The following is an 18289-nucleotide window of genomic DNA, read 5'->3' as shown; positions in this document are numbered from 1 at the left end:
CTCTCCTTGCCTGTGGCAAATAGATGAGCAATTATTCAGGCATTCTGAGGATCAAAAGCATCCGTCTGAAATGTCTAGTCTACCCCAATAGGATAGGCCTGGATTTCTGCTTTGATTTGCTATGGCCCTTTCTGATCTTATAATTTCATTTGGAATTAAAACAGAACCTTTTATTTGCATTGCTTGTATTCTTCATTAGCTAATATTTGGTTTGACCTTGGAATGATAAAATAGTCGAAGAAAAGAACACAGCATTTTTTGGCTGTCATTTTATTTGCCAAGAATTTTATTTGTCCTTCTGAAGAGTGGCTTTATTTTTAGCCTCATGCAGCACTCTAGATGGATGTCCTGTCTGTTTCCACAAGGCAGCTCAGATAACCCAATCACATCCAGTTTTAGGGACAAATTCTTTTTGTTCCAACTTTGAAGCATCAAGCATTGCTAGAATAGAGAGGAGGTATTCACTCACCTCAATGAGAAAATACATGGGTTAATGATGTTTCCATATTATATGTTGGATTTCCTCCTGAAGGTTTTGGCTTTTAGTGTATAACTTCATGGTTGCATGGAGAATTGATAGTCTCTAGTGTTTGAAAGGAATAGACTCAGTCTGATAAAATACCTCAAGAAATGGAGAGACTCTAAGGCCATGAGGGAAAGGACAACAGGAGTCTCCTAGTGCTCAGGGAAAGATGCACAGCTGGGCTTCCATGGAGCCTGGAATTTAGGTGGAGAACCAGAAGGCACTAATGTAGTTTCAGCATCCTAGCAGCAGAGGCCAACGGACTTCCACACTGAGCTCGGCTATTAACTCAATTCAGAGCTACGCCACGATGAACTCCTCTGGGGTCTAAGACATACCTGTCAAGTTATCTCGTTCTAATTTTTCTTTTGCTACAAGACCATTTGCTGATATTTTAGCACTAATAACTCTGAGACATTTAAAGTTGCAATTGGAAAGAAAAGAGCGATGTTTCAGGCTCGTTTACATGGACAGATGATGTAGCTGCAGGACAAAGACCTTAAATTCATCCACAAATCTTTAGCTCTCTCTGGAGCTGCTGCCCTTGTTCTGAGAAGCTATCTGGTCCCTGAGTTTGCGTTGGGTTCTGCAGAAAATGACCTCTGCTGTCCCCTGGTGGCTGGTCATGAAGCCAGGTTTGTGTCCTCCCTGGTCATTTTCTGTCACTTCTGGTATCACTGGCTGAGAGTACAAAGCTAAGGATGCTAGGCTTCCATCCCTATGTGTAATTTAAAGCTTGCATAGGAGAAAAAGCTCCACCAACTTGAATGACCAGCTACTCACCCCGTGCCAAGCACAGCCGTCAGTTTCAGAAGCGTGTGCCACATCTGAAGGGCTGTGTGAGCCCCATGCCCAGGCTCCTGGAAGAACGTCCTTCTCTCCGCGGTTAGTTGCAGCATCTTCACATTATTTTTTTTTCTAGTGGTCACTGGGAACCTGTCCTCAGACTCCAGGACTTGGTTTATAACCCTTCTCTGACCCATTGTCCCATCCTTCATGGGCTGGGAAGAAAATCACTAATGAGTATCCCTCTTTCGGTTTCTTAATGTGGCAGCTAAGGATAAGAAAATTTATCTCAAGGGAGAATTGTCAAAGTTTTTTTGATAGTTTATGATAATGAAGATGGTGGGTAAAAGTATCAAATATCATGGCAATGCATTTTAAACTTCTTTTGAAATCTGTCGAGGGATGCCATTGGGGAGATGCCTCTTCAGTTAGGATGGTCTTTGGCAATTCCAGGGCCGGAGATCATCCACAGCAGGCTTCTGTTCAACCCAGCATTACTCTAGAAATCCTGGCTCCAAAGGGTCACCATTTGGCCCTTCTATCTCTCTCATCTGAGAGGCAGAATTTTTGGCATACAATGATCTCATGGACTTTGATTCAACATCACAGTAAGGAGGAAGGCACACTATCGACTTCCTCACTAATGCTGTTAGAAGACCTAGCTGGAATTTAAAACCTTCCTTTTCCCATACAAAGATCCTATCATGCTGGGGAGGACTCCAGCTGCTGACAAGGGCCAAAGGCTAATTTAGACTTTAATAACCATTTTTGAAGGAATTTCATTTTCAAAAATAATTTATTCAAATATTTTATGCCAAAATAATTCTAAAAAGTATTAGTTTCTACTAGTTGCCCCCAAGCAAATGTGCATTTAACTACATGAACACAACCATTACTTCATAGTTTTTTTATTATAGACTTTTTTTATCCACATGAATGTTACTACAACAGAGTTAAATACCATTTTTGATAACATGATTATATTCTTAATTACACTCAATATTAAACTGTAAAATATTTCCAAAGGAATACAATCTTCATTCATATAGCAGGCAAAATACCAGAGAGGAAGGGGCCACACATAAGTCTGTCCACTTTGCTGGGAAAAGCAGGTTTGTACGGCTGATGCCATCCTAGCTGTCGAAACGTGATCCCCCCTCCTAGGACAGGTCTTGTGTTGTCTTTTCACCAAGAATCACTTCTTCAAACGTAAAAGATGATCTCATAGGGCTGCTTTCTCCAAGTATGTAGCACAGAGATTCCCTGGGACCGTCCATGGGTTTCCCACCCCGGTTGGCTAACAGCACTCCCGCGCTCTGGGTTCGGTTGGCCTTTAAAAACACAGACTCAAACTTTGGTTCCACCAAAAGATGCAACAAGCGTTGACTGCTCTGGTTGGCTCCCCCCTCCCCCAACTAATGAATGGCTGCTACAGTCTATTTTACATGGTTGTCCATGCTGCTTTGAGGTCACTTGTCCTTGGGTTCTCCCGAACCTAATTTTATATTTGATTCCCAAGCCCTTTCAATTTGCAGTCTCTGTGCGGGTCGGAAGTGCTCAGGGGCAGTCTGTATCTTACAAGAGAACAAGAGTAAGTGGTTCTGTGCACCTGGGATAAGACAAAAAGCACAGAATGACAACCTCAGTGTGATACAATCAGATAATTTAAAAACATTTAAAGTAATATTTAGTATATCCTTAAGAGAAGACATTTTTAGTACAGTTTGAATAAAAATGTTTAAACAGTGACCATGAAAGCATCTTCCTTTTCCCATATATTTGCCTGCTACCTTACATGATGCATCTCTGCTGACACTGAGCCAAACTAGAACTATTACATCAGAGCGTGCTGGTTTGCTATGCCTTCTTTACAGTAAAGTCATTTTGCTGGGTTCCAGAAGCTCCAATTTGTTGTTGAGCAAACATTAAGACAGCCTGTGGTAAAAGGGGCAGACCGAATTTCATGCACTGGTGCCCTGCTGGCTTTGGCTGAATGGTCCAAGTTACATCCATTTTTCTTGTCCTGGGGTGTTAGGGCAGCTACAGAGGTTTTGCGATTCAACATCAATGAAACCACTGGATTGGTTATTAACTGCATATTTATAACTGATAATGGAAGATGTGAATTAGGCCACGATTTCAGGTCACAAGTCAGGGGAGAGCAGATGAAGTGTGGGCTGCAGAGCCAGGCGGCCTGGTTCAAATTCTGCCACTTGTTAGCAGTGAGACCACACAACTTACTCATCTACGCGTTTCTGTTTGCTCAGCTGTAGAATGGTGAGAGTAGCAGTACTTCTCTCAATGGGTTGTTTTGAAGATTAAATAAGATAATTGACGTAAAGCCCTTAGAAGTGTGGCAGCACACTGTCATTCTCAACGGAGATTCTTGAAAGAACCTGGTTCTCTTTTGTTTGACAACAGAGGCTAGAAATGGACATGCCCCCCCGCCCCCCCATCTTTGATTGTTACAAAAGGAAGACACAGAATGTTCAATTACAATCCCTCCACATCCCTTTAAGACCTTTTTCTTGCTATTCTTTTCGTAGCAATTATCCCAGAATTAAAATAAAAATAACAAAATAAAAATAACCGTTTACTGAAGAGTTAGATGTTGTTAGGATAGGGGAAAAAATGATATTTTCAAACTCTCTAGAAGGACGCAAAGTAGCAATTAGTGATGAAGAAAATGAAGACCTAAGGCAAAAAGTAGGTGGGTTACACCCTCAGGTGTTATATAGGGTTTTGTATGAACAGATTTTAATAAAAGCAGGCCCTTTGTGAGAGAGAATCTGGCAGAAGACTGGCATGCAAGAGTGATAGTCAAAATTTAGAGCTGGCAGAGACTTTGATCAGGTTTGGCCATCCACAGTTCATAGATAAGAGTGAGCCTCGAAGAGATTAAGTGATATTACTTCAGATGACATAGGGAAGTAGTGTCAGGTTTAGAAACCAGACTCTCAAAACCAGCCCAATGATCCTAGAAAGACAGAGAAGGGGCTTAGAGTCAAATAGAGCTGTATTGAATCCTGGCTTTGTCACTTTCTGGCTAAGTGACTTCACTGATCCTCTGAGTTCTCATGTATAAAATGGAGATAGTAATAGGATCAACCTTATGGACTTGTAAAGATCAAAAGAGAGAATGTGGCAGCTTAACCCAGTATCTGGCATGGGTAGTGCTCAATGAATGACAGTTATCATTATCTCCAGCTTGTTCAGCAGGTTTCTGTATGACTATGAATGAGCCATATCCTATGATTCACTTTCCACTTACGTAAAATAATTGAGTTCTCTGAAAGACATAAGTATTTCACTGAGTCACAGGGACGACGTTTGCATAATGTTAAAAGGAGCTTGGGGAAAAAAGAATGTAAAGTAATATTAAACTGGTGTTAATATCATGACATTTTTATTTGGGGTGCAGATTTCACACAGATTATCCTGGAGCGTCTGTGTAGGAACTGGGGCACATTAATGACCAAAGGTAAGGAAGACCATCAGGAATAATTCTGGTGTTCAAAACAGTTCCAGATGAAAGGATAATACACGCAGCATATTGAAATATTTTTTCAAATCACTTCCATTGTACTCGTGAGCTCACGATAAAGCAAATATGCAGAGCTGCACCACGTCTAATCTACAAGGGCTTGTTTTAGAAAGTAGTTTGAAGATAAATAAAACAAACTACAATTTACACAGCTGGTAGCTAAACAAATAGAATTCATTGCCCCAAAGGGGACTATGCCTAGGTTGAAGAAAGGTTTAGATAAATCCATGGATAATGGATCTTTAAGGAGTTATCAAGGGAAAGTTAAGAGTTATTCAGTGTACACGCCTAAAGTTTGAGGTTGGTGTTGTTAAGAACAACAATTTGGCTCTTCTAACGGAATTGCACTGTTACTCCCCTGGTATGGGTGGACTTTTATTTTGATTCGACATGGAATTTCTTGTGTCCTAACGTAGGGCAAAAATGATTTGTAGAGCAGTGATACGTGGCAATACTTGCTCAGCTTATTAAGTGGATTGCCTGTGGTTTTGAAAAGCTTCCTCCTCTTAATAGTCATATTGGAATTCACTGGGTGGCAAGAACACAGCACACTACCTTAAGGGTCACTCTTGCATAAGACATTAATGTATCAGTCCCTAATTTGGAAACCTGTGGTCACTCAGCAAGACAGAACTTGTTTCTCTCCCTTGGTGTAATGATTTTTATTTTGTCATCTCTCTTGGGGTAATTCCTTGCAGGCTTGGCATGTTGAGAATCGAATACTGCCTCTCACAATATGGTTGTGATTCTCTGCTTGGCTGATTTAGCTCAGCATTTAAGTAACCACTAATCTTCTGAAAGCACCAGGGTCTACTTAGAGAAATCCCTGTTGTCTGCAAGGATGGAAACAAAATCAGCATGGAGGAAGCATTAGTTACTAAACACAAATCAATCTTTTTTTTTTTCCCACCTCACTGTACACTATGTCACCATCAAAGGCGTGGTTTCTGGGCAGTAAGTCTTCATTTCGTAGGTGCAAGAGCAGCTCATGTCTGACAAGCAGAGAAGATGAGTCAGGGAAGTGGAAGGGTAGAAAGAGAGTTTATTGAAGTTCCTAAGTATAAATCAAACTACATTCTAATGGATGAATCACAAACATGGAGTGAAAGAAGCCAGATACAAGAGAACATTCTATAAAATGTCCTTTACTAAAGTTCAAAAACAGGTAAAACCAATCTTTTGTAACTGGGTAGGGGCACAAGGTAGCTATCTGGGTGCTAGAAACCTAAGCAAGTTCACTGAGCTCTGATTTGTAGACTTCATGACTTGTATGACTTGACGATTTATAGGCTTTGGAGAATGTGTGTTATATTTCAATAAAAAGGTTACTTAAAAAAACACATCCCAATATATACTTTTTGATTTGAAAGGAAAGTAGTTTGACATTTTCAAACTTTTATACATATGGGTTTATCAGCGTTAATTTGGATGATTCTTGCTTTGATTACCTGGATATTCTGCGTTAAGATTTATTAGACTCTGAATGTTCTAAAATTATTCCTTTCACACTGCTGGGACAAATCTGGTCTACAATGATGAGAAAGAAATCACCCAAAGTCAACTTCAGACGTAAGAAACATACTTGAAGATATAGAATGAAACCAAACTCACAGGTCCATTTGTGTATGACTTCATGGGATGGAAACAGAATGACATTATCTGAGCATCCCAAAACAGAATGACTTATTATCTGAGCAACTCTGTTGCTAAACATCTGCTCACAGAAGACAAGAAGTCCCTATTTAAGGAGCAAGCAGGCAATGCATTTAAAATCAGGAGCTCTAGAATCTCTTCCTGGCTTTGTAACAGAGACATAATACATCACATCTCTCTTCACTGTACCTTGGTTCCCTGTGCGTAAAATTAAGGGAAAGCATGTGAATGAGAGACTGTCTTGGAAAGAATTTTGAGCTCCTAATGAAATGTGACATACATATAACTGTTTAAGACAAATACTGAAGATTATCACTAATAAAGATAATGGCAAGAAGTAGAACTGTCATGTGCACATAGTAGAGGAGGCTTGTGATATGCAGAAAAGAGGCATGAAGGAAAGAATAGGAACCATGACCCTGCATTGCACAGAGTTTTTTGGCCAGTAAATTCTATTGAATTGAAAATATGTTCCAGAGGGAAGGAGTGGGAAGAATCACTCTGATGGGAGCAAATAAAACTGATAAATGACCACAATCCTAGTTAGCCATGAGCACTTATAAATACCACCTCTGACATCTGAGTTTTTCCCTGATTTAGCAGTTCCAATTGCTAGGTCATCCTAACGTATTGTTAGAGAAACAACAATATCCTAGTTTTTGCATTCCTTCAATTCTAACAATTATTTATATCTTCTGCCATATAATCAAAATTTGCTTTTGAAATGTTTAGGTATATTCTGATTATAGTCATTGAATGTTTACTGTCTTCTTTTCCTTAGGAGTCCAGAATATTTGTCTTTTAAATTGCTGCCAGGTATGTGACATTGGATCTGGCTTCAGCTGTAGAGAAACAAGGATTGTTTTAGAGAAAGAATGAATGACTAATCCTGCAGCAGAAGTTCTCAAAGGTCTATGTCGCACGCAGTTATTCACAGCACCATCTGTCAGTAACTCACTGAAAGTCGGGTTTCAGGAAGACATTTTGGAAGCAAAGGAGAGACAGAGAAGAAAAAACATAATAAGCATGGCTTCTGACACTCCGGTTTCCTTCAGAGGACCAGGAATCAGGGTGTCAGGAGGAACCGGAAGGAGTAGAAAACCTCAAAACAGAATGAAGATCACATCTGCAAGACTGAATTGAGAATTTCCTTCGTTTTAGAAATTTTCCACAGAATTTATAAGATGCACTTAGCCATTTATTTAGGAAGCCCCATGCCTAGAATGAAGTTCAGCAGTGTATCGGCTTAAACAACATCATCAATCCCCTGGGCTATTTCAAGTACGTCAGTAAAGAACACAGCCAAGCAATAACAATTCAGGGAGTTAAGGAAAATCTGTTTCCTCTGGTAAGCTCACCTTTTAGCTTTTGCTGAGATGGGCACCTAGCTTTTCTTTCCTGATCAAGCTTGCTGCATAGGGAATCTGTAAGATAAAAACAAGCAAAACTATCCAGGTGAGCAAAATTTGGAGACATGTATAATGGAGAACCTTCATTGTGCCTAAATTTGAATGCTGGTGGATCTGCCCTGAGGACAAAAGGTCTCCATCTGCCCAGCAGTATGGGGCTTCTGGGGTATAGCATTTCTAAGGCCTGTTAAAAAGCATATCAGGACAGAACAGGTGATCACACTAGGTTGTTGCTACAGCTAGTCTCTGAGGTTCCTATGTGACATTTCACTTAAGAAATTTTCAAAAATTTGCACTTAGTAATATGGTATTCTTATTTTTATTTAGGTATGAAAATTAAGTTATTATGTTATAACGTATGTCCAAGGTCACAAAACAAGAGTGTGATTACAAACTAGTTCACTGTAATTTTTCATTTAATTAGAGTGAGGAAATATGCTATCATTATAAATCACAAATAAGATTAACTAAACACAAACTATTACTCTGGGTAATTTCCCAATAACTACTAAGAAGCATCAGAAATAATTGCACTGAATGGAAAATATGACCCTTGAGAATTCTACCTGGATAAACTTGAAAAGTACTTTTCAGTACTGGGGTTTTGAATGAAAGTCTATCGCATTTGATATGCTACTTTTCATTAGAGAATTCAGATTGTTGAAATTGGACTACATGTATTATTTAGATTTGCCTCTCTACTAACCCTAGTTATGTTACTTACCTTCATCATTATAAGGCTAAATTCAGGACTCTAATGATATAAATCTGTTTTACATTTAAAGAAATATTCAGCCTTCTAGAATGTAACATGAACTATGGCTGATATTATGTAAAAGCAGTGAAGGAAAGAAAATTATAGTCATTCAAGTAGGTAATATTTTGAACACTATTATATACATTCCCCATATCCCCAGCATATTTATGTTTTGCTCTCCTGATCTAGCAGTCCATAGACATGAACCTTTATTAATGGGAAGGAACTACAAATCTATAGTGATGCTTGTGGCTAAGACCAGCTGGACCATTTTGCCATAATAACTGGTTAGTTGAATCAAACTGTCTTTTTTAAAAAAAATTTATTTATTTATTTTTGGCTGCGTTGGGTCTTCATTGCTGCGCACAGGCTTTCTCTAGTTGTGGTGAGTGGGGGCTACTCTCTGTTGCGGTGAGCGGGCTTCTCATTGCGGTGGCTTCCCTTGTTGCGGAGCACAGGCTCTAGGAGCGTGGGCTTTGGTAGTTGTGGCACGCGGGCTCAGTAGTTGTAGCTCACAGGCTCTAGAGCGCAGGTTCAGTAGTTGTGGCACACGGGCTTAGTTGCTCCGCGGCATGTGGGATCTTCCTGGACCAGGGCTCGAACCCGTGTCCCCTGCACTGGCAGGCGGATTCTTAACTACTGTGTCACCAGGGAAGCCCTCAAACAGTCTTTTTAATGAAAAAAAGAGAGAAGACTAAAATAACCACCTCACTATCTTGATACACAGCCACAACATGGATGTATACGATAGAGACATATCTGATAAAGGCCTTAATAGCAGCATCGAAATTAATGGTTCATATAGGACCATAAATAGTTGTCCTAATCTCATATTTAGGATGAGAGCTGAGATTAGCTAGATAACTATGACAAGAATAGTTACACAGGGACCTACTCTAGTTACCTCTTCTTTCCACTCTGGGTTATGCTATACCTGCTATGAACAGAGACATACTTGAATCCTGATTTTCCATTATGGTGTATGAAACAATATGCCAAGACACATGGATCACCTCTTTCTTTAGATGCATGATATCAGAGAGCTTTGAATGGAATTCTATTATTTAGGATAACAAGCAGAAATGATGTAAACCTTGGCGTATACGGATTACCTAATAAAATGTATTTGTGTCACTCTCGCATTTAGAAAGCATTCTCAACATCAAGATTAGATGCCACGAAGATTTAGTAAGTGTCTGTTCTGTGCCAGGCACTGCACGAGATAAGTTAATATCACCATGCACCATCTCATCAAAGCCAGTAAACTATTCATCCTAACCCAAAGAAAACTGCCTGAAGGGCACTACTTTCAGATCTAAGTCTGAATGCCTTTTTCTTTTTTTCAGAAACAACAATGCAGCATTTCATTAAGATGGGAAGCTGATAAGGAAATTTAAGAAAAGGACTCAGGAAAAAAAGGACATTTCCAAATAAGCACATTTGATCCCCAAATCTCCAGACTGAAATTTAAGTCTGTGTGAAGAATTATTAATCTCAGGTTGTGAGCTGACAGTCATTAATTCCAAGTCTAAAATCATGAATGATTAATAAAGAATATATTAGCATATGGCCCGATTGTTCATGGAAACTATCCTATTTCATTGATTCTAAGATGCAGTGTTTTCCCTCACATTTTAACATTTCTGAAGTTGGATGTACTATAATTGATGGTATCTGAGAATAATAGTTGGAAATTTCTTTTCTTATGATACATCAAGTAATGGGCACCTTTATGATTGATGGTACTTCAGGTTCTATACTCCCCAACTGCGGGAGCTCAGGATCTTAGAGGCTCCATTAAAGATAATTATGCCATGTAAATCTCCTATAATAGAACTTATAAGAGCTTTCTTTTCATTCTGACCAGCTTGGAAATCACCAAGATTGGCATGGACAAAACTCCTCAAAGTTGCTATATAACTTCTAAGTCACCTAGTTGGCTCTAGTCTATCAAAAGTATTGAGATTTTACCAAAAAAGATAATTTCCTAGATTGTGCCGAGAGAGTTAGCCTGAGCTCAGACATTAAGGTGGGTCAACATCTCAAAAGGAGAAAGACGAGAAAAAGGATATATAATTAAGAAACGAGTCATTGCATTGTCAAGATGCAAGGCAATAGATCAATAATTGGAAAAGGACCCACTGTAGTCAAAGTCTGTCTCCTGGAGAATCTTAAGGCAGCTTCCAAGGAAGTTCAGACTTAACGTCAAGTCCTCTACTTGTTACATATTTAGTCACAAAATCAAAATCTTCTAGGGGTCCAGGGATCTTTTTCTAAAAATAAAGTGCTCTATCTACCTTTTAAAAATATGTAAAACATATTTTAAAAAGCTCTCCGTGTTCAGACGGTAGAAATCTGGGCAAGTTCCCATCCTAATGAATACTGGAGAACCTCCAAGAAAAGACCACACAGAAGAGCTGTGCCCTTGCCAAAGAGGGAGCACTCCTCCAGAAACGATAAAGACCTGTCACCGCTCCTTTCCCTGCAAGGAAGCACAGCGCTTACACCATCAGAAAGTTGTAAACTGACTCTTTACAAGTCCACGGTGAACGAAACATTAATACTAAATCTATTGGTTGAACGTTAATTTTAATTGAGGCTTTAATGAGGAACTTTGAGACTGGTTCCCTCTGGCTGCGTGTGACTGCAGTGTTCTGGAAAAACAGCAGAGGGCACTTCAAGACTAGCATATTTTAAAAGCACTTTTTCCCAATCTACGCGCCCCTTGGTAGCGATCCAGCAAGTTCAAAGGATGTGAGTCTGGGTCTAGCCATTTATCATGCGTTTTCTGTTGCAGCTTCACAGCGTCCTTCAAGAGCTATGACTAATGTCTTCAACAACTATGTCTTCAACTATGACATGCCTTCAACAAACCTACGGTAGTACCTTATATATACATGTACTTGCTTTAAAAAATTGTTGCCAAATTAGCAATAAAAGATAAAAAAAAGGTTATCAAGGCATCACAGTAGTCTCGGCTCATGTTGTAAACTACATTATATTCCAGTCCTTGGAAAAACTTTAATCAAAAGGTTATACACTGTTATAGATGTAGAAAACAAACTTATGGCTACCAGGGGATAAGGGGGGAGGGATAAATTGGGAGATTGGAATTGATATATACATACTACTATATATAAAATAGATAACTAATAAGGACCTACTATATAGCACAGGGAACTCTACTCAATATTCTGTAATGGTCTATATGGGAAAAGAATCTAAAAAAGAGTGGATATATGTATATGTATAACTGACTCACTTTGCTGTACACTTGAAACTAACACAACATTGTAAATCAACTACAGTCTAATAAAAATCTTTTAAGAATGGTTATACACTTAGTAAAATGCCTTCACTTTCTTCTTTAAAAATGTTTTAAAAATTGAGATATAATTTACATATAACATTGTAATGTTTTCTTCACCTTCTTCTCAATCCTAAGGGATGATGGTTTTGTTTTAAAAATTGAACACTTTTTTCCTAAAATCAGAGCTCACTTGTGAATGAGAAATCTTTTGCTCTTTATTATACTAAACAGTAACATCTTCATGAACGTGCTAAATTCTAAAACCTTTGTATTTGGCTCATATTGAGAGGAACATATTTCTTCGCTTGTATAAATAAATCTGGTTTGGTAATGAAAACATTTTAAGCATTTGAAAACCCAGAGCAGAGGTGGGGGACTATAACACAAACTGTGTTAAGGACTGTAAAACTCTCATTTTAAACTATTTGTAAAAAAAATATTAGCTTGTGGCCCATGTATAAATGTTAAATAAACTGCATATGCTTTAAATCTCACATTAGGTAAATGCACATTTATTTATAAACACACAAAGAGAATCAATCATTTGAGTCTATGGTCATCACAACTTTGCATTTAACAAACTGTAAAAGGAAGCAATGGTGTAGAAATTACAGTCAGCGGAGAATCTAAAAATGCAGGAACCAAAGAAATTCATAAGTTTTCTTTCTATGGCAATGATACCCAAGATGATTTCGATATCATCTTGAATAAGAACACTGTGCAACAGCATAGGATAAATGCGTTGTGGGTCTATGGGAATTGTTACAAAATATGATGGTTTTAATATATTTGAATTCTCCATGACTGCAGAATAGAGTGGGTTTTTATTTCACCTAAAGGAAAAGATGCCTATTCTGTAAGCACATGACTATTCTGTAATACATGCTTTGTAAACTTTAAATATAAAATAATTTAAACATAAAAGAATAAAATAATTTTTGGTGAATTGTTCTGTTCTCAAGGAGCAAAGCACGTAACTATATTTACTGATGAATTAGAGCATTCAACTAAAAATATTGAGAAAGTCAATAATTGTGATACCTAGCAACTTCTTGATAATCTTTAGGTATAATTTTCTAAAGACATTTTTCTCCAGTTACTTTAGCAAATACAACAAGCTGAATAAGGGACAGGATAAGTTTCTGTTCAAGTAAACTTGAGCTTGCTGCCTCAGTTCTAAAGCAGATGGTATAGTGTGAACACAGGTCCTTCCCGCACAAATATATCTCTAGCCACCAGGGCTCAAATAGTTCCACTAATAGAGGTACTACTTTGAGAAGGGGCATGCCATTAAATTGATTACTTGTATCGGCACACCATTTTATGTTTATATGTGCATTTCATGTTTATTAAACACTTGTGCCTTATCATGTCCCTATCAGGGTACTAGGTTGGACCTTACAACAGGTCCCTTTGGTTTAGAAACTGATACAATGAACTATATAGGATGAATCTTGAACTCAAGTTTGCAGACCTTAAAGCTTGTATCTGTTAGTCACAAGGACGGTGCTGTAATACATAAGTTCCCAGCAATTCACTTGTATGCCTTCTTTTAGTAGTTTTGGTAGTAGTTACCCAGCACAAAAAAAATTTGAGGAAATCAGGACCAAGCCAGGAAAATTTGGAAAAGAATTAAGAGGATTGCTACATGACAGTATCAGAGTTGGGTCAGGGGACATCCATGGGTGGTGATTAATTCAACAAATGTCTACTGATCCTTATTTGATGTTAGACACCATGCTAGGCGTTGAAGGTAGCACGAAGACCCGGGCATCTAAGGATAGGGGACACAAAAGAAGGGGGAGGAGCAGAAGGGACAAATCATGTCTATTTCACCAATTTTCATGTTGGTAGTCTGGATGTACCTTTGTGGATTTCAGGAATTATACGGTACCTACAAGGCTGGGGGAAAACATTCCAGCTCCTCCCAAAGAATTTAATTTGCAACCAGGAAAATTTACTATCTAGAGGAATATGAATTAATAACACTTGTCTAGATAAATAAATATACAAGGATAAAATATTTTGCAATACAATATAATAAAGATATTTTGTAATACCAATTTGTATCTTCCATGTATCAAATATCTCAAAAGATGAGATATTTTTTTATTAATACGGCCTGCTTATTACATGGATGCAATATCATTTCCTCTTTTACTAAAGAAACCAAATGTCAAAGAAAATTAAGACATTAAAATTACATAACTGGCCTTAAATAACTGGCACTGAAATAATTATTTAGTTTCCTTTCCTAATGCCCATTTTGCTATGCTCATCACCACCCAGCAGTCACACATTTTTGGTTGCATGTGTGGCAATTTTTGTTTTAAGAGTCTGAAAACGATATCCTAAGTAAAATAAGTAAGGTCTTAAAATTTTATATCCTTCTACCTCTGATTCTATCTTTACATTCTTCCTTTGGACAAATAAAACAATACATAAATTCACAGCAAGTAATGAGTAGCTCTTATTATCTAGGTATCAAAAGCTAAGAAGAGTAGATACTTTTTTTTAACCTCTGTGGGGGATCAGTTTTCAATTGATTAAGAAAATCCTTCTGTTGGCCAGTGAAGTTAGGTGCAAATAAAACTAACACAAACAAAACCAAAACAAGAAGAAAGATCCTGTTTAAGAGGGTCTTATGTTGAGGTGGTTTTCAGAACTGAGAGTTGTTAACCAGCACTTGAGATCCAGGAAAACCTCAGAAGGAGGGTTAAAGTTAGAAGCAGTACTTTTAATGGAGCCCCTAGAATGGGGGAAAACATCATGAAATACAAGGCTGCTTTCAAAATGACTCTCAGCAATCTCCATTAACGCAAGCATGATTTCTCCCATGCAGAAAGGAAACATCAATAACCACCTTTCTTAAATAATCCTGACAGAAAGCTAGATGCCTGGCTCTCTAGACAAGACAGGCGGGTCTGCATAGATACATGTTTCATGGTATAAGGATAACGTGGACCAGCTCAGAAACACCAAGCAACCCAAATTATAATAATCATGCTGTGAAGAACACTAAGGATCAATGTATGTCTTTACCCAGGTGATTAAAAATATCTTATAAATGGACTTCTCTTGTGGCGCAGTGGTTAAGAATCCACCTGCCAATGCAGGGGACACAAGTTCGAGCTCTGGTCAGGGAAGATCCCACATGCCGTGAAGCAACTAAGCCCGCGAGCCACAACTACTGAGCCAGCGTGCCACAACTACTGAAGCCCGCGCGCCTAGAGCTCGTGCTCCCCAACAAAGAGAAGCCACTGCAATGAGAAGCCCGGGCACCGCAACGAAGAGTAACCCTCGCTCACCGCAACTAGAGAAAGTCCGTGCACAGCAACGAAGACCCAACACAGCCGTCAAGGAATAAATAAATAAATAAAAACTCTTACAAAAACTAAGCAGAAATTATTTCCCCATTGTACTCATGAAAATGAGGAAGCTTGGGAGACTGCTTTCAAAGCACTAATAAATAATACCAGATGTATCTGCATGGGGACAAAGGGTGAGGAATTCAGGAAAAAGAAAAAAACAACTCAAAAAACGAAAAACATAAAACCTCACAACATTTATTTATCAGACATTTTCCTGTTTCCCTGTTTCTGTATAAATAGATCTTTGTCAGTGTCAACTTTCAGACATGATTAGGATAGAGTAACACACTTCATTTGGAAAGAATTCGTTTCTTTCCATCGTCCTTCAAGTGAATTTAATTGATTAATTGTATTTATACTAAGTTCTATTGACAGCAGAGGGCCTGCTCAGGTCTGGGTGGTGGAAGGAGGGGGAAGACAAAGACAATGGCCCTTCCCTGAGCTTCTGGTGCAGCCCAGCGCTGTGTTTGGAAGTTTGCACAGTGGAAGACAATGCAGGTACCTCTGGTTCGCCCTCAGAGACAATGTACACATCTGTCTATTAACACATGGTAGGTAGTTACATTTAGAGGAAATGTACTGACACATCTGTTTATCCTGCATCTAAGTAAATCTCTTGGCAATTAGCATCTAAACCAGCGGAGAGGGAAGTGGACCAAAGGATTTCAAGGCAAAAACATAAACAGCTTCATACATATTGGGTGGTTTGAAAACAAACCCATCACCTTGCATTTATTTTTAAGTAGAAATGCATCTTACAATTTGTAACTGTTGCACCATTTCTTCTCGGTAGGCTAGTTCCCGTTTCATTTGATCCTGAAAATTATCTGGTAGGAGTGAGAAACAGAGAAATAAATTAATTAAAGTGCAAAATCTACTATCGGTATATTTAGTAAAAATATTACTGACAGTCCCATAGAACCGCCTCCCCGCCCTTTGGTATTTTTAAAAGTAAATACTATAGTTGTTTGAAGAGATGTTTTCTTCAAGACTGTGATTTAATCAGAATAGACAGTAAATCCTGAGAGGCTAAGGTCTACCTCTTATATTTCACAGTATCACATAGCCCATCTAGTATAATCCCTTGCACATAATAACTACTCAGGAATGTCGAGGGCAAGCATGTTCTCTAGTCTTTGAACACTTGAGCCAGTCACAGTACTGAGAGTTTCCACTGTCTTCAGAAGTCTAGTGCTGGTGAGGGGGTGAAGCTCAGACAAAGCTGATCATAGGGAACGTGGACCCTTGTGAACGCGAATCCTTGGGTGATAAGACGTAGGTCTGTTAGATGTGCTTGCCTGGCTTCACTGCAGCTCATCTCACGTCTAAGAGAGTGAGTGATAAATGTATTCTGACTGGACTCTCCCAACCTGCAAACTCTCCCACCCGGTAGCAGCCTTATCTTACATCCTCCTTGGGCCTATGTGGTTCTACAGACCTTGCCTCAATCTGAGAAGGAAGGAACTTTAAGACATATTGTGCAAAATATCTTTGCCATTCTACATATTGATCATTTTTATTGTATTTCCAGAAAGGAATGACTTCCTAATGTGCATCTTGTTCTTTCATCCTTTCCATTGATCTTTTTTAAAGTGTGGACTTGGTTAACTTCAGCTTTTTCTGCTTTAAATGAGAAATTAGCATGATTTCATATGAATCTGTGGTGGATGGTCAGGGCAGTGGCTTGAAGAAACCAGAAACTCTGTCATCATCTCTTCTCTCCCTTTCATCTCTACAGCCAACTGGTGTGTGAGTCCTGTATATTCTACCTCCATTCTCTCCTCTCTTTGCCATTGTTACCTCCCGAATACAGACACCTCTTCCCTGAAAAGTTTCCCAACTGACCATCTGGCCTCCAAATCCCTTTCATTCTCCTGCTTAGAACTCCGTGATGGTTTCCCATCGCTTTCAAGGTAATAAACCCTTTACCACTCATGAGATTCTGGATACTTAGAAACTACAAACATTGTTCTTTTTATTTTTTTGATCTATCTTTCTACACTATTTGCATTCCTTCCCCAACTTCAAGCATGTATTTTTAACTAATTAATTTTAAAAGACCTTTTTAAAAGAGCAGTTTTAGGTTCACAACAAAATTAAGAAGAAGGTACAGAGATTTTCCATATACACTCTGTGCCTCCCCCCCACCCCACACAGCCTCCCCCATTATCAACATCACTCACCAGAATTTGTTTCCACGGATAAACCTACATTGACACCTCATTATCACCCAAAGTCCATAGTTTACCTTAGGACTCACTCTTAGCGTTGGACATTCTATGGGTTTGCACAAATATATAATAACATATGTCTGTCATCACAATATCGTACAGAGTATTTTCACTTCCCTGAAATCCTCTGTGCTCTGCTTATTCATTCCTCCCATCCACTCCACCCCTAGCAGTCATTGATCTTTTTACTGTCTCCATAGTTTTGTCTTTTATAATATACATATTTTTAAAAAGACCCATTTCCTACTCTCACCTCAGAATTTGATGTGAAAGTTACTGTAATAGAGGTAAGCCTGTGGTACTATGCAAGGATCAGGGAAGGAGCCCTCATTCCCTTGGAGGGTTAAGCAGGAGGAAAAGCTTGAGGAGGTGTGATCAACGTTCTTCGCTAAGATGTGGGGGCGGGAGTAGGGAACAGCAAGTGGCTCAGCTGGTTGCAGCAAAGGGGGCACAGGAAACTCCTTCCACCACATTGCCCACCAAACCACTCTCCAGTCCGCACATGCGTTGCACTCCCAGCCACTCTGTGTTTGCCACTGCTGTGGCCTGGCCCTTACAGCAAACATCTCCCTTTTCTTTAAAGTCCAGCTCAAACGCTCTGTCTTCTGAAATGTTCTCTCCAATTCTCCTGCCCTCTCCTGCCAGAACTAGCCACGTTTCTCTTGTACTCCTCCAGCACTCTGTACATACCTCTGTGAATGCATC

At 38.9% G+C, this 18289-nt stretch overlaps 1 protein-coding gene across 1 annotated transcript in view; it reads right to left on the bottom strand.

The window, feature by feature from the left end:
• Positions 1 to 2821: 2821 nt before the first annotated feature.
• SKOR2 (SKI family transcriptional corepressor 2) overlaps positions 2822 to 18289 on the bottom strand; it is a 35984-nt gene continuing 20516 nt past the window's right edge. The window contains exons 6-8 of the mRNA XM_057527238.1: positions 16113 to 16180; positions 7865 to 7930; positions 2822 to 2918 (exon numbers count right to left, since the gene is read on the bottom strand). Coding sequence (XP_057383221.1) covers positions 7868 to 7930; positions 16113 to 16180 — 131 coding nt within the window. The 3' untranslated portion in view covers positions 2822 to 2918; positions 7865 to 7867. The remainder of the gene's footprint in view (positions 2919 to 7864; positions 7931 to 16112; positions 16181 to 18289) is intronic.

The sequence above is a fragment of the Balaenoptera acutorostrata genome, chromosome 13 (genome assembly GCF_949987535.1).
Source record: "Balaenoptera acutorostrata chromosome 13, mBalAcu1.1, whole genome shotgun sequence".
Classification (NCBI taxonomy): Eukaryota; Metazoa; Chordata; class Mammalia; order Artiodactyla; family Balaenopteridae; genus Balaenoptera; species Balaenoptera acutorostrata.
Note: the sequence above shows the minus strand (reverse complement) of the source record. Positions and strands in the feature narration are given on the sequence as shown.